A 14,239-nucleotide genomic window follows, 5' to 3' on the forward strand; every position below is an offset into this window, starting at 1 on the left:
CCTTCAGATTAGGGGCGCTGGGGCTAACGGTGGGGCTGCATCTCAGCCTTCAGATTAGGGGCGCTGGGGCTAACGGTGGGGCTGCATCTCAGCCTGGCTGGAGGTGATTTTTGATGGCTGAGGTCTGTAAACTCCTTAAACATATCACTAGATGCTCCTAACAGGAACTGGTCTTATTTGGGTCACTTTAAGCTACTTTTTCCGCAGAGTACAGCATGATGTTTGTGTCCATGTTTTACAATCGAATTGGTCAGTGGGATGTCCATTGCCTTAAATGGTTATCCTTCCCATTTTTGTTCATAGCCCTTCCTCTTGCTGTGTTTTGTTTTGTGTTTGTTTGTTTGTTGTTATTGTTGTTGTTTGGGTTGTTTGTTTGTTTTTTGTTTTTCAAAACAGGGTTTCTCTATGTAGCCCTGGCTGTCCTGTCCTGAAACTTACTCTGTAGACCAGGCTGGTCGCGAACTCAGAAATCTGCCTGCTCTGCCTCCCAAGTGCTGGAATTAAAGGTGTGTACCACCACTGCCTACCTCACTGTTTTAAAATACATGACAACTTACTGTCAAGCGCAGTCATCCTACCACACAGTAGGAACCCAGACTTCCTCCTCCCATCTTCCTGTACTCCTGACCCTGGGCTTCCTTTCCTCTGCCTGGGATGACTTATGGGCTTTCTGAGCTGATGGCTCCCTGGACTAACCATGGTCCATGAGCAGAAACCATAGCCTCTCAATAATGCTCTTCAGGCCCTCTACACTGCCCCTTCCCTGGGGTCAAGCACAACATTCTAGAGGGAAGACTCCAGCCCCAGCCCCTCCCAAGGGGAGCCCTGGCTTCTGGTTCCAACTCTCCTCTCCATAGACTATGTGGCCTGGGACAGGTCCCTTCAACTTTCCCTAATCATAAAATGAAGGGTAGCCTAAAGCAGGGATTTCCTTATTAAAGTCTTGGAAGCCCCTACAGTCTGCCAAGAGCTCGGGCCTTGGCTGCAGGTTCCAGGATGGTTACCCATGGCACCGTGGGCCCACAGTGTCTAACAGTTTAGTCTGTGGGCTGCTGGCTACACCCTTCCTACATATAGAAGAGCTAAAAGCAGCAAGTACTATGGAAACCACAGTAGACAGTCCAGAGGCCCACCCACTTGGCATCTGCAGGATCTTGGGGCTTCTCGAAGGCCAGTTTCACAGCTGGCCTAAGAGTTCTCTAGATTTACACTTCTCTGAGCAAGCCATTGTGTGAAAAGCCCAAAGGTTATCACAGAGAGCTTGTAAGAAAATTCCATGTCGTGGGAGTAGAAAGAGCCCACAGCTGAAGTGTAAACCTGAAGACACGGATCTCTGCATTAGTGTGAGGGCTGGGTCAGCCGACAGAGTCTGGATTGTAGCATGCATTTCACTGTTCAGCTTGCCCTCGTGGAAGACATTGCTAGTGAATAACAGCACCATCTTTTTGGTGTGTCTTTCTCAAGCCTCCTTTAGGGAAACTGCCTCCATTCCACTTGGGCCTCTTTAGATTTTTTTTCAGTCACCCCAGGTCACTGCAGACCACCCACGGGCACAGAAAAGCCAGGGATGTGCTTCTAACTTTAGAAATGCCATCCACTACGATATGGACCACAGAATCCCAGCTACAGAGAGAATGGCAGGGAACTCTAGGAACTAAGAGCCAACCTCACTGTCAGCTCTCCGGACACCATCAGAGTTTTTCTGTGCCTACAGACTGCCTTGCTGTATATTCTTAACCCAGCCTGGCTTCTCGGTGCACTCACTTAGACAACTGGCCTGCTTTTAAAGGGAAACTGTAACCGTCTACCATAAATGGAAAAACAGTTACACTTGCTAGAAATAGGACTAAGAAACTCCTGACCAGTGTAGCCTGCTCTGAGATTGTTGGCTCTTCCTGCTAGGATGCCAGAAAGTGCTGGAAAAGAGCCTGAGGAAGGTCAATAAGCTTCCATCTCTGGCCCCCTGCATGCTCCAGTGTGGTGACTGTCCTGAGACCAGCATGGTGGCATCACCCAGTCATTGCTGTCAGCCTGGAGTTTGAGCCAGGCCTGGAACCTCCTAGAAAATTCAGCAACAGATCTGCTATTGGAAGCTGCCCATGAGCCTCCGAAGAACAACTCCACATGTTTGCCATTCAGATGATGAAACTCTGAGGGCACAGCACTGTGTGGGCCAAGCAGCAGCTGCCAGTCGTCGGGCTGCTCTGGGGAATGGCCCGTCCGTGCGCTGCAGCTAGGTGCAGGACCCTACGCTGATGGGCAAGCATGACTGTACATTATCCCAGCCTCTAGGGTCCCACAGGAGATGGCTTGACACTTTTGCTAGGGCCCTGCTCTGATTTCACAAGGGGGTACAAGCTGGATGCTGGCTTTAGTCTTTATTCTTGGAAGAACAAACTATTTGGTGTGGGACATTAGAAATGGGCCTAGGTTCCTACATGTTCTGTGGGGGGTCCTGCAAGGACTTGGGGCTCACAGCCCAGGTATAGACTTGGCAAGGGTGATAAGGGCAAAGAATTGAACATCATTCAGAGAACATTTCCCACAAATCCGACCCCTGGGCTGAGATTCTATTCAGCATGGGGAGCTCCCCGTTGGCTCAGGAGGTAAGAATGACCAGCAGCCTTGGCCTGCTTTGCAGAGAACACAAAGGTCCCAGGACAGATGTCACACCTGACCTCATACAATAAGTTCTGGATGCAGACTGCACAGCTGAATCTACCGAGGTCAACGCTAGAACCTGCCATCCTGTACTTGGCATCCCTGTGGCACTGGCCACACTTGGACACGGTGGCCTTGGGGACCAATCGAAAAGATGCTAGCCTAGGGCTCAAAGCAGGAAGGGCTTGTCAGTCTTCCCAGGAAGTGATGTCCCCCACCCCCACCCCAGGCAACACAGGAGTCTCTGCCCTGTAGCTGTTTAACTTGTGACTTGTAACTTTAAAGTGCACTTTGGTTTTGAGTTGTCTCTTTGCCCAGGCCTAGGCTGCTTGGTCAAATACTCTTGTGATGTCACATTGCTATGAAGAAGCCACAGCTGCTGGCCAATCACAGGACTGAGGGAAAGAGCTGACATCATAGAGTGGCTGAGTGGTGGGTTGGGGAAGTTAGGTGAACACAGTGCATTTTCTGCTTATGGTGTTCAACTTAGGGGATTACCAAGATACAACCCATTGTAAATTGGGGAGCATTTGTACAGCATAAAGCATCTGGGAATATGAGAAGGCATTATAAGCAGAATTCTTAGAAATCCCCCATACTGCTAGCTCAGGGTAACCACTGGCGTGTGTGTTTACATGAACATACACACATAAGTCTGATCTTTTTTATATTTATGATTCTGTGTACTTGATGACATTTATCTGTGGCCCTGATCAGCATCGGAGACTGTTGGAGATATTTACAGACATGGGCTTGCCCCAGTGTCAGATTTACAGCATCCAGGAATACATGACATTCTTGGCTAAGGTTGAGCAGGGTGACATTTAGCTCTCTTATTTTTGCTTTTGTGTCTGGAACATGCATCCTTTCCACACCTCTTTTACATTTTGTGCTTTTTGTTGGTGATTTTACTATTTTAAATGGGCCCAAGAGTGGGGCTGAGGTACCCTGGAACCCTGGGTTGGAAAGGCTTACTGGGCCTCATCTGTGCACATGGGTTAGAAAGCGTTGTTTAGGCTTGAGTGATGGAGCTCTTGGCCATTGAGTTCAGGGTAAATGAACTGATTATCCATATAAATATGGTGTCTTTAAACATAAGCATAGACAATGAAGTTATATAGTGATCTTATGCTAAAATACTTGAAAACGTGGAGGACCATCCCTAATTGTTCCTCCAAGGAGTAAACTTTATGTATTGACTAAGTCACTGTTGCTGGCAACATTGTAGAACAGAGCTACTGTAAGTGTCAAGAAGCAACTACCATGTGTGTGTGTGTGTGTGTGTGCACATGCACCTATGTACATGCATGTGTGATGCATACATGTATACATTTTTAGGTAGGTACTGAGTATAGCCATCCGTTGGTATTCATGAGGTACAGCCCCTCCTCCCCCACAGATATCAGAATCTGCAGATGCTTATGTGAAATAGCACAATATTTGCATATAACCTACACACGTCCTCCTCTGTGTTTTCTGTATCTGTAGGTCACTTACGATGCTGATATTGGTATCAATGGAGATACCATGTGAAATGTGTTAGATTGTATTGGTATGACTGTTGTATTGGTAGTGACCAGAGGATAAGATAAATGTATATGTTAAGTACAGACCAGCATCATTTTACCATTTCCACCCACACAAACAGAACCTCGGGCACAGAGGCCAACTGTAACTCCCCCTGAAGCTGAGGGGCTGGCTTCAGTGGAAGAACTTTAATGTAACCCAGGAGTTCTGTTCGTTGCACAAATCCCTTTGTCTTGCCAGAAGGGTAGCTAAGGGGGAAAGCCCTGGCCCTGCTGTGTGGAATGGAAGCCAGAGGCAGGGCCTGGAAGCAAGATCCTGAGCACTGGCCAGATCAACATATACTCTCCCTCGGTCCCTATGGTGTAGTCACCATCACTTGTGTCTCTCTGCAAAGCAGATGTCTGCCCTGTGTGCATCAGTGCCTCCAGGCTTCGGCCTTTGTGTGAGGCTGGGTAGCTCAGGTCTTATTCCCTAAGCAAGAGGACTGTCCCTGTGGGCCACTGAACCCTGGCCATGGGAACAAGCAGGATAGGTGGCCTCACAGGTCACATCCCTGAGTGTTGTTACTGCGCTCCTGCCTTATGAAAATGTTCCAGGTGCAACCAGGACAGGCGGGTCGTCCTCAGAGGAAAGGAGTCACTCTGGCCCAGGCCACACAACACTTCACACCATCCCTGAGCAGCCAATGACCTCTCAGTGGTAGCTCCCCAGCAGAGTAGGGCCGTCCCGAGCTTCTGGGGTGGTCTCTAGCCCTTCACAGAGGTGAAGCAGGCTCTTGGGCGTCCCATGGGCATCTGACCAGGCTCGAGACTTTTCTTTAAAGATTTATTTATTTATTTATTTTATGTATATGAGTGCTCTATCTGTATATATACCTGCATGCCAGAAGAGGGTATCAGAACTCATTATTATAGATGGTTGTGAGCTACAATGTGGCTGCTAGGAATTAAACTCAGGACCTCTGCAAGAGCAGCCAGTGCTCTTAACCGCTGAGCCATCTTCTCAACACTCAACCCGAGATTCTTTCCAGGCAGACTGAGGTCTAGATGTGGAGGCTGGGGTGTCAGGGCTCCCTATAGGCACCAGGAAGAAGGAACAGAGCCCAAACTCATTCAGCATCTAGGAACCTGTGCCCGAGCTTTGGTGAGGTTAGCTGGAGGTACAGTTAGTTCTTCTGTGTCCCCGTGGGACCCACAGAAGCAGCTCCCCCAGCAGGGCGGGGCCAACCCAGAGCTCCTGTGGAGAGAGCAGTGTGATGAGGTGAGGCCTTTTTTGGAGGGGCAGGCCCACTTGCTCTCACCATTCATACCTGTGCTCACTGTGATGACCAAGATGGCACCCATTGGTGGTACCCATCAGCTTGAGCATCTGGATTGAATAGCGCTTGAGAAATCAGCATCCCACACATTTGGGGGTTTGGATAGTGTTTCCAGAGAGGGCACTGGCCGATGAGTGCATTGAATCCATTGATGGATTTACAATGCTTTGGCATTCTGAGGCAAGCCTACATAAAAATGGGCTGTCATCCGTGCGCCTCAGAGACTGTATTCACTTTGAACCCTTCCTCCTCCCTGGTTTCCCTTTCCTCTGCGTCCTGCCACAGAGTGAGCTGCGCTGATCCACCATGTCCTCCCTCTATGAAAGGCTGGCACCTCTGGAAACTTGACTACTCTTGACTCTGAGTCCAGTCAGACATTCTGTCACAGGGATGGGAAAGCTAACATGGTGACAATTAGGACAGGGTCTCATTATGTAGCCCTGGGTGGTCTTGAACCCCTAATCTTCCTGCTTCACCTTGCAAGTGCTGAGATTACAGACAGCACTGTCATGCCTGACACTGTCAGTAATTTCCACTTCCTCCGTTCACTGTTGTGCTGCTTTTCGGTCACTATGACAACGTGCTGGAGATAACTTATAGGAAGGGAAAGGTCCCTTTGGCTCATATTGTCAGAGGTCAAGAGTAGTTATCTCCTTTGCATTTGCTTACAACATGACAACGTATATCATGGCGGGAGTGTATGGTGGATCATGTTGGCCATGCAATGAAAAGGACAGGAATGTGCTTCAAGGGCACGCCCCGATGACCTAACTTCCTCCTTCCGGTCTCTACCTACCAATGGTTTCACGGCAGGCTGGTGACCAGGCCCGTAACACATGTGACCATGTGTGGATGCTCACCAAACGCTATCATGGTCTCTTGTCACTATTTAATCTGCTTTTCTCCAAAGGCTAGTGGCACTGCTACCTCCTCATTGGCTTTCCTGCCATCCGTCTGTTTGCTCCAGTGACGTGTCCAGTAGGGCTTTTACATGTCTCTTGGGATTGAATTAGTTTGTCTGCTGGTGAGTTTTGAGGCTTTTAAGAATGCATCCCATATAGACGTCATGTCTTTACTTGGCTTTCTTCTACATAGCAAGTGCTTATCATGGGGTCGTTTCTTGCACAGTGTTCTCCCACCAGGGCATTTCAGGGGAAAAGAATCTTATGATGCCGTCAGAGATCCTGAATCCTGTCATCTTGGCTTGGGTTAGGTGCGGGCCCCCTTTTATGACCAGGGTCAGGCAGTGCTGTATTTGACCAGGTGTGGGAGACACACCTCCCTATAGCGAAACAGTAAGAAAGGAGGAAGGGCAATTCTCCAAGAGAAGCCAAAAGTGGGGAAAGGGTATCAGATGTGACCATGGGGTGACCACAGCATGGGGGGAGCTGAGCACTCCCTAATGTGCCCCAGGAGCCAGACATAGCTATGGCTGTCACGCATGACCCTCAAGAAGACCGCTGCCTCCATAGCAGAGTAAGGGTGCCACAGCCGTAGAGGCCAGCACCTCAGTGTCCCGTAGCCACAAAGCTGGTGTGTGTCATCTCCAGCCCTGAGTCCTCAGGACCGATCGTATGACAATCCTGTGATGAGTGTGTGACAGTTTGGCCTGTGCCTACAAGCACTGCATCAGATTTGCTCAGGGGTTCATGCCCACAAAGCAGTTTGGCCTGCTGTGGTCCAACACCTTCAGAGTGGGAGCAGGCAGCCAGGAGTAAATCGTACCTGAAGAGGCTTTCCATGCGTGGGAAGCTGCTCTGTGTTGATTTTAAGAAAACAAAATACTTGGTGGTCTTTCTTAATATCTTTTATTTTTCTATTAAATTTCAGTAGCCATGTCTTTAGCATCCAGCCAAACTTTGCTTGGGCATCTCTAGGGGCAGGGACCTTTGATAGGTCAAGTCATTAGCTTAGCTGAGTTCTACAGTTTCTTTCAGCTTATACTTCTTCAATTTCTAACCCCAGCACCATTATGTGTGTGTGTATATATATATATATATATATATATATATATATATATAAAATGTGTGTGTATGTATGCATATGTATTTATCATTTGTCTATCATATATGTCAATCATATATCACACACACTTGGATTTTATCACTACACATGGTATGCATACATCAGATGATCATACCATGCCCCATAAATGTGCATAAGTAAAAATGATAACTAAGCTATTTTATTATAATTATACAGATTTATTATAATTATACATAGCTCTCTGTGGACCACTTGGTAATTACTGGCCCAGAAAACAGGTGTAGACTTAGCTTCAAGCTGAAATAGACATGGTCAGATTGTATTTTTAGTCTCTTGATGTGAAGAATAAAGTCCCATAACTGACTCTTACGGACTCCAGTTGACCCAGCTCGGCTCACATATCTGTCACCCCCTCCGGGTCACCGTGGATAGTGTCTCCTCTGTTTCTAAGGGGCTGAGTAAAATGGTTCCCTGGAGAAAAGTTGAGGTGCTATGGTAATCAGTGCCAACCAAAGCCAGCAAGGTCGACTGTTGTCTCCACCGAGGCACATGCCTGCCTGCCAGCAGGTACCTCAGTTTCCCCCATGCTTGTTATTAACATATTGTTTTGTGTGGATGCTGTGATGTGTGGTCAAGGTGAAAGACATGACTTTGATTTTTTTGTTAGATGCTCATACAGCCTGGGAAGCAGAGGTCACGGGTTCTGTTAGCCCAGTTCACAGATGAAGAAACTGAGACTCAAGGGAACATCTGCATTAGCCCAAGTCCTCTCTAGCAGAAGCATCAGGACGGCACAGCACTCAGAATGTAGAAGTGGTTGAGGATTTGGCCACCCTGATTTCTCTGGATAAGTGGGAAGGTTTTAAGAATTGCTCTGGCAGAAGAGCCACATGGGAAGCAGACAGTGCTGGGAGTAGCGGTGGCCCAAGCTGCCCTGTCCCATCCTGACACAGCTCTTCAGGCAAGAGCTGTTATTCCCCTTCTACTGAGGAGGGAGGGAGCTATGGCTTAGAGACAGCAAGGGACTGACTGGTCCAGCTGGTCCTTGGCCAAACTGAGATTGAAACACGCAGGTTTTCTGGCTCAAACTCCTCAGTCTCAGAGACTAAAGATTCCCTTAGTTTGCTTTGTGTTGTTGCAATTGAATGGCACAGGTGAGTAATTGGTAAAGAATAGAGGTTTATTTCTTAGAAGCTTTGAAGCCCGAGATCAAGGGGCTGACATCTGGCAGTGTCCTTTAGGATATTTAACTCATGGCACAAGAAGGAAGGTGAATGAGAGCGCAGGAGGATGGCTGAACTAAACTGGCTTTTCTAACAAGCCCACTGGGCATCAGGACCCACCCATGAGCTAATGCCTTTAACCCATTCGACACCCCTCAGAGGTTTGCCTCCCTGCTCTGTCCCACAGGGATGAAATTCCCAGAACCTGGATTGGAGAGAGAGTGTTCCAACCATGTTGTCCACTTGTGGTTAATGTTTGTCTCCTTGGTCCCTTCCTGCAGGTCTATATCATCCGAGTCACGTGGTCCAGTGGCGCCACGGAGGCCATCTACCGGCGCTACAGCAAGTTCTTTGACCTCCAGGTAGGCATCTGTGGTGGGAGAGGAGGTTAATTGGACATCCATACACTGTGACTTTAGAGCCTCATCTTTTCATGTTCTAGACTCTAAACTGACATCCGTTACTTAAGGCATAAGTAAGGAAGGTCCTGACTGCCTTGTGCTTTGATCCATTTAACTGAATAAGAGAAGATGTATTTGTTGGCTGCCCCTGAAGGGGGCCAGCCTGGAGGCCACACGTGCCCCTGGAACCATGTTTAACTTCATTTGGTACAGTGAGCACTTGGTGATACAGGATGCTAAAGTCTGTCTGGGCACTTTGCATGCACCTTTCCTCAGCCCCACCCACTGGTTTTTACTCTACTGCCCCTCACCTGGGCTTGGACCCTGTGCTCTCCTACCTGGCTCGTTGGCTGGATAACTCTCTACCACCATGGTTTCCAGCTTCTGGAAGCCTTGTGTGACTTTGTTCTCTGCTCAGTACAGGAGCCGTTGGTTCTGCCCATCAGGAGCCGTCACCCAGTGCTGTGAGCTTCTCTATACTGATGTTGTCAGCTTTTCTGTCCCTTCCAGACTGTGACGGTCATGGGTAGGGACCATGTCCTTCTCGTCCTTTCTTTCCTTAATGTTTTTACTCAAGGCCTGGGATATAGCATGTGTTCATTTAGTGGTTGGTGCATGTTTGCATGCATGAGTATATGGATGGATGGATGGAAGGATGGATGGATAAATTAATGAATGAACGGATGGATGGATGGATGAATTAATGGATGGATGTATGAGTGAAAGAATGCATGAACCAATGAACAACCATGCACTGCCAGTCTCACTGTGAGCTGGGTAACTCAGTAGGAGCTCACAGCACAGTAGGAACCATCTCCATTAGCTAACCCTGGGCTGGCAATTTTACATCAGTGTCTCTAAAAGCAGGCAGCTCCAAGTAGGCTAGAGAAGTCAGTGTCCTTCAGGAGATGACATGACAAAGTTCTCTTTCTTTCTTTCTTTCTTTCTTTCTTTCTTTCTTTCTTTCTTTCTTTCTTTCTTTCTTTCCTTCCTTCCTTCCTTCCTTCCTTCCTTCCTTCCTNTTTCTTTCTTTCTTTCTTTCTTTCTTTCCTTCCTTCCTTCCTTCCTTCCTTCCTTCCTTCCTTCCTTCCTTCCTTCCTTCCTTCCTTCTCAGAAATTCTCCTGCCTCTGCCTCCCAAGTGCTGGGATTAAAGGCGTGCACCACTACCACCCGGCGGCAAGTTCTCTAGACAACATCTGCCACAGACACTAAGGGATGTTCCTGGCTTTCTGAACTCCCTACCGCCTGGTGAGGTCCAGTGTGAGCCTCCATCCACAATGGATGAATGGTGTCTGCCCTACTAGTGACAGGACCAACTCAGATTTCATTCATTGAGGAGAAGGCTCCCAGGCTTCTCAGTGCAAGGTTTTCTTTCTGCCATCTGACCTGACATCTCCTTCTATGTCCCCATAATTGGTATTGGCTACATCCTCAGTCACACTTGATTGCAAATGGCTCTAGCAACTCTGGGCTCACACTCTGTAGGAAAGAGTAACAATGACTTCTGTCTTAGTTAGGGTTTTATTGCTGTGAAGAGCCACTGTGACCATAGCAACTTTTATAAAGGAAAACATTTCATTGGGGCTAGTTTACAGTTTCAGAGATTTAGTCCATTATGGTCATGGCAAGAAACATGGCAGTGTGCACACAGACATGGTGCTGGAGGAGCTGAAAAATTCTACATCTTGAATTGAGACTGTGCCACACTGGGTGTAGCTTGACCATAAAAGACCTTAAAACACACTCCCACGGTGATACTTCCAACAAGGCCACACCTTCTAATAGTGCTACTCCCTATGGGCCAAGCATTCAATACAGGAGTCTATGGGGGCCAAACCTATTCAAACCACCACAACTTCTCATGTATCCTGGCAACCACTTTGCATGTCATAGGCTTAGCTCTATGCCAATCACCATAACAGCCAATGAAAGGGCTTTCCTGAGTTGCTATTCCAGCATGGCATCAAGGGTATAGCCTGGGTTGGGAAAGAGAATCTTAGGTTCTCCCAGGGTCTGGGTAATATTAACGTCAGGCTTCCTTGACTACGTAAACCCAAGCTTTTCCTGCTAGTGTGGACTGGAGAATGTCCAGAGCTTGTGCCTCACTGCTGTAAAGGAGGAGGGCAGACAGCAATAGGCTCCTAACTGATTTCTCTTATGCAGTTTAAACAGTCTCTCACACCTTAATGACACACAGCCAGGAGTCCCTGCTTCATATAAAGTGATTGAGATACCAGTCACTTAATCATTTAAAACATAATGAGCTCATCTGTGACGCTTTGTGTTCAACAGCATGCAGCCTCATCTAGCAGTGTCACGTACACCTATAATTTTCTGCTGCTCTGCTGCAAACGAGCTGAGTATAAATAAACAGCGGGGCTATCTGTGAAACGTGCTATGGGGTAGGATGCTGCAAAGTGGGGAAGTGTGTGCCTCACACATGCAAGGTTGAGCACAGCCCCGCAATAAATAAGCTAACCACCATGTAGAATGAGTAGATGGGGGAGAAGAAAGCACAGAGGGAAAGGAGGCACAGGGCAGCGGTGATGACTGGCGCTATCCAGTGCCCTGAGCAAGCGACATACAGAAGCCCCATGTGAGAGAGCATTCAGAGCTGCCCTGCCTTTTCATGCAAATGGGCGGTAATGTGGATGACCTAGAGCTTTTGCCCATTGCTAGGCTGCTGCTGTTCTAGGCAGTGGTGTCTACCTTGGGAGCTCTGCCTTTGCATGTGTTCAGGGACTTCTTGCCAGCCTGGCACCTCCAACAAGGAACAGTGGGGCTAAGGATCAAGAACAACGTGAACATCATCCCAGGGGTTATTCACGTCTGCAGAGCAGAGCCCACTCAACTCGCTGGCCCATGAAGAGAGGAGTGGGGCGGATGTGCAGGCAGAGCAGACTGTTGCCTAGAACCCAGAGCAAACACTGCTCTGGCTTTGAGAGGACCCAGTATCCACTGGCAGCTCCTGCCCATCCATCCTGTGGCCTCAGAACCCTCTGACCAACCTGCTTCATTTTCCCACTGACGAGTTTAGAACAGCCTCTTCAGCAGCCAATTGGCCAATGCCCTAAGCATCCTCAGATCAGCAACTTTAGTCTCTGTCAGCTCTCTTTCCCTGCTGTCAGCAACTGAAGACTCTGAGGGAGGGGAGAACCTGGTGGTCTCCAGGATCCTGGGTCAGCCGCCACAGCAGCCTGTCAGCTGTGGTGGGAAGCAGGTGATACTGGCCCAGCGAGTGCCAGCTGGAGGATGAGACGCAAGAGAGAGGGTAAATGTGTCTAATGGCTGGCATGTTGAAACATGTGGCCCAAGAATAAAGGCAACCCAAGTTCAAGGCCCAACCTTCTCTTGTCAGGCCATACCTGGTGTCTCCTCTCTACATTTCTGAGCCTCCATTTCTTCTGTGCCTCTCAACCTCGGGACTTATTATGGCTGTGACATGAGATGGACCTGGCTCAGTGTGTTAAGGGTGAGCTGTCCCTCTCCAGTGATGTGACACCCATGGTGACCTTCTTTGTGAGGTCCGGTCACAAGTCTTTCCAGCCCAAGTCCTGTGCTTATTATGTCATGTTCTTACTGACCTTGCTTCTACCACAACTTAAGTCAGGTTTTCTTCCCTGCTCAGTGTAGTACTGACTGGGGCTTCACTAGGACAGAATGGTCTGCCCCCGGTGGCCACCCCTGGCATGGTGAAGCTGTTCAGAGGCCTGGCTTCATCCAGTTCTAAGGAATCCCAGATGGCATGGCGACAGAGCGGGAAAGCCATATGATTCCAGGCGTCTGACTCAAGCTAGAAGCAGCCTTCTCTCCCCCATATCAACCCCAGATGGGTAGGAGAGGTTGGCTACTCAACTCAGTGGTCCCCAGGGACTAGGCAAGAAGGCCAACCCATGTGGGACCGTGACTCCACGTTAGATCATTTCATGATTTCCATAACCCATTTGACACATGGCCTTGAATTTTTTTTTAAGTGACTTGACTGTGAGTTTGAGGGGAGAGCTCAGGCTTGGAGGAGGAGCAGCTGAGCTGGTGTAATGTAACATAAAAGGCAGAGAGTTCAGAAGACCTGGGCCCAGCCACGATCGACTGTATAATCTTGGTCACACTCCTTTAGTCTTCTTTGTCTGAGCATTCTCGTTAGTGATATGGGATAATATCATAGCCAGCATGTCTGAGGCTCTGCTCATGGGTTCAGTCCATTCATTTAATCATCAAAAGCATTTTATCTGATAACACAGGTGAAACAGCCTAGGCTCAGAGAAGTTCACTCATTTGCCCAAGTCACACAGCTAGTCTGACAGCACTCAGATTGGAGGCTGTGGGACACCAGAGCCCATGGTTTTAGCCACTCTGCTCTCTGATGCTGATTTTGCTCTCAGCTTCAAGTTAAAATGGTGCTTGTGTTCTGAGGGAGCAATCCCATAGGGTTTAGGGAAGTGGACAATGGGCAGATGCTGGTTCTAAGTGTTGGGTTTCTTTTGGGAGTAATGAAAAGGTTCTAGAACTGGGTTAGTGGTCATGGTTGCTGACTGTAAATACACAGAAAACTGCGGAGTGGGGTACATTTTAAAGAGTGAATTTCGTGGCATGTGAGGTATAGCTAGCTCTCTCTCTCTCTCTCTCTCTCTCTCTCTCTCTCTCTCTTTTGTGGAAACTGTAAGAACAGCCCTGGGCTGCTGAATAGGAATGGGTGCTGGCTGGTAGAGTGACTGGCAGACCCAGGCTGCTTGGAATCAAGGAGGACCCAGCATCAGTTTCTCAAGGTTCCAGACTTTGGGATCTGACAGGTTGGATTCAGTTTAGTTTTCCACTTTCTGGCTCAGGGTCTAGTTTCTGTCAGACTGACACAATGCAGCTAGAACTTCAGCTAGGTTGGATTCTCCCACATCGTGTTCATCAGCTGAATGGAGCTGAGAAGACCAAGGACTTTGGCTCTGGATGCAGCTGGACCTAGGGCTGCCAAGTCAAAGACTTGTCTCTCTTCATGTCTGGGCCCCATGGTGAGGTGCATGGCAGTGGCTACTGCTCCAGCCTGTGACTAGCTCATCAGAACCATTATTTTGGAGGACGAAGAAAAGAATTTCCTCTGTGGCTGTCTTAGTTAGGGTTTTACTGCTGT

General features: G+C 48.4%; 1 protein-coding gene across 2 annotated transcripts in view; it reads left to right on the top strand.

Moving 5' to 3' along the window:
• Positions 1-14,239, top strand: part of Sh3pxd2b (SH3 and PX domains 2B) — an 85,918-nt gene that overhangs the window by 18,763 nt on the left and 52,916 nt on the right. For both annotated transcript variants that reach the window (XM_029546266.1, XM_021211991.2), the window contains exon 2: positions 8,997-9,077. In XM_029546266.1, the coding sequence (XP_029402126.1) occupies positions 8,997-9,077 (81 nt within the window). The remainder of the gene's footprint in view (positions 1-8,996; positions 9,078-14,239) is intronic.

This window comes from Mus pahari, chromosome 14 (genome assembly GCF_900095145.1).
Source record: "Mus pahari chromosome 14, PAHARI_EIJ_v1.1, whole genome shotgun sequence".
In the NCBI taxonomy this organism is placed as follows: domain Eukaryota; kingdom Metazoa; phylum Chordata; class Mammalia; order Rodentia; family Muridae; genus Mus; species Mus pahari.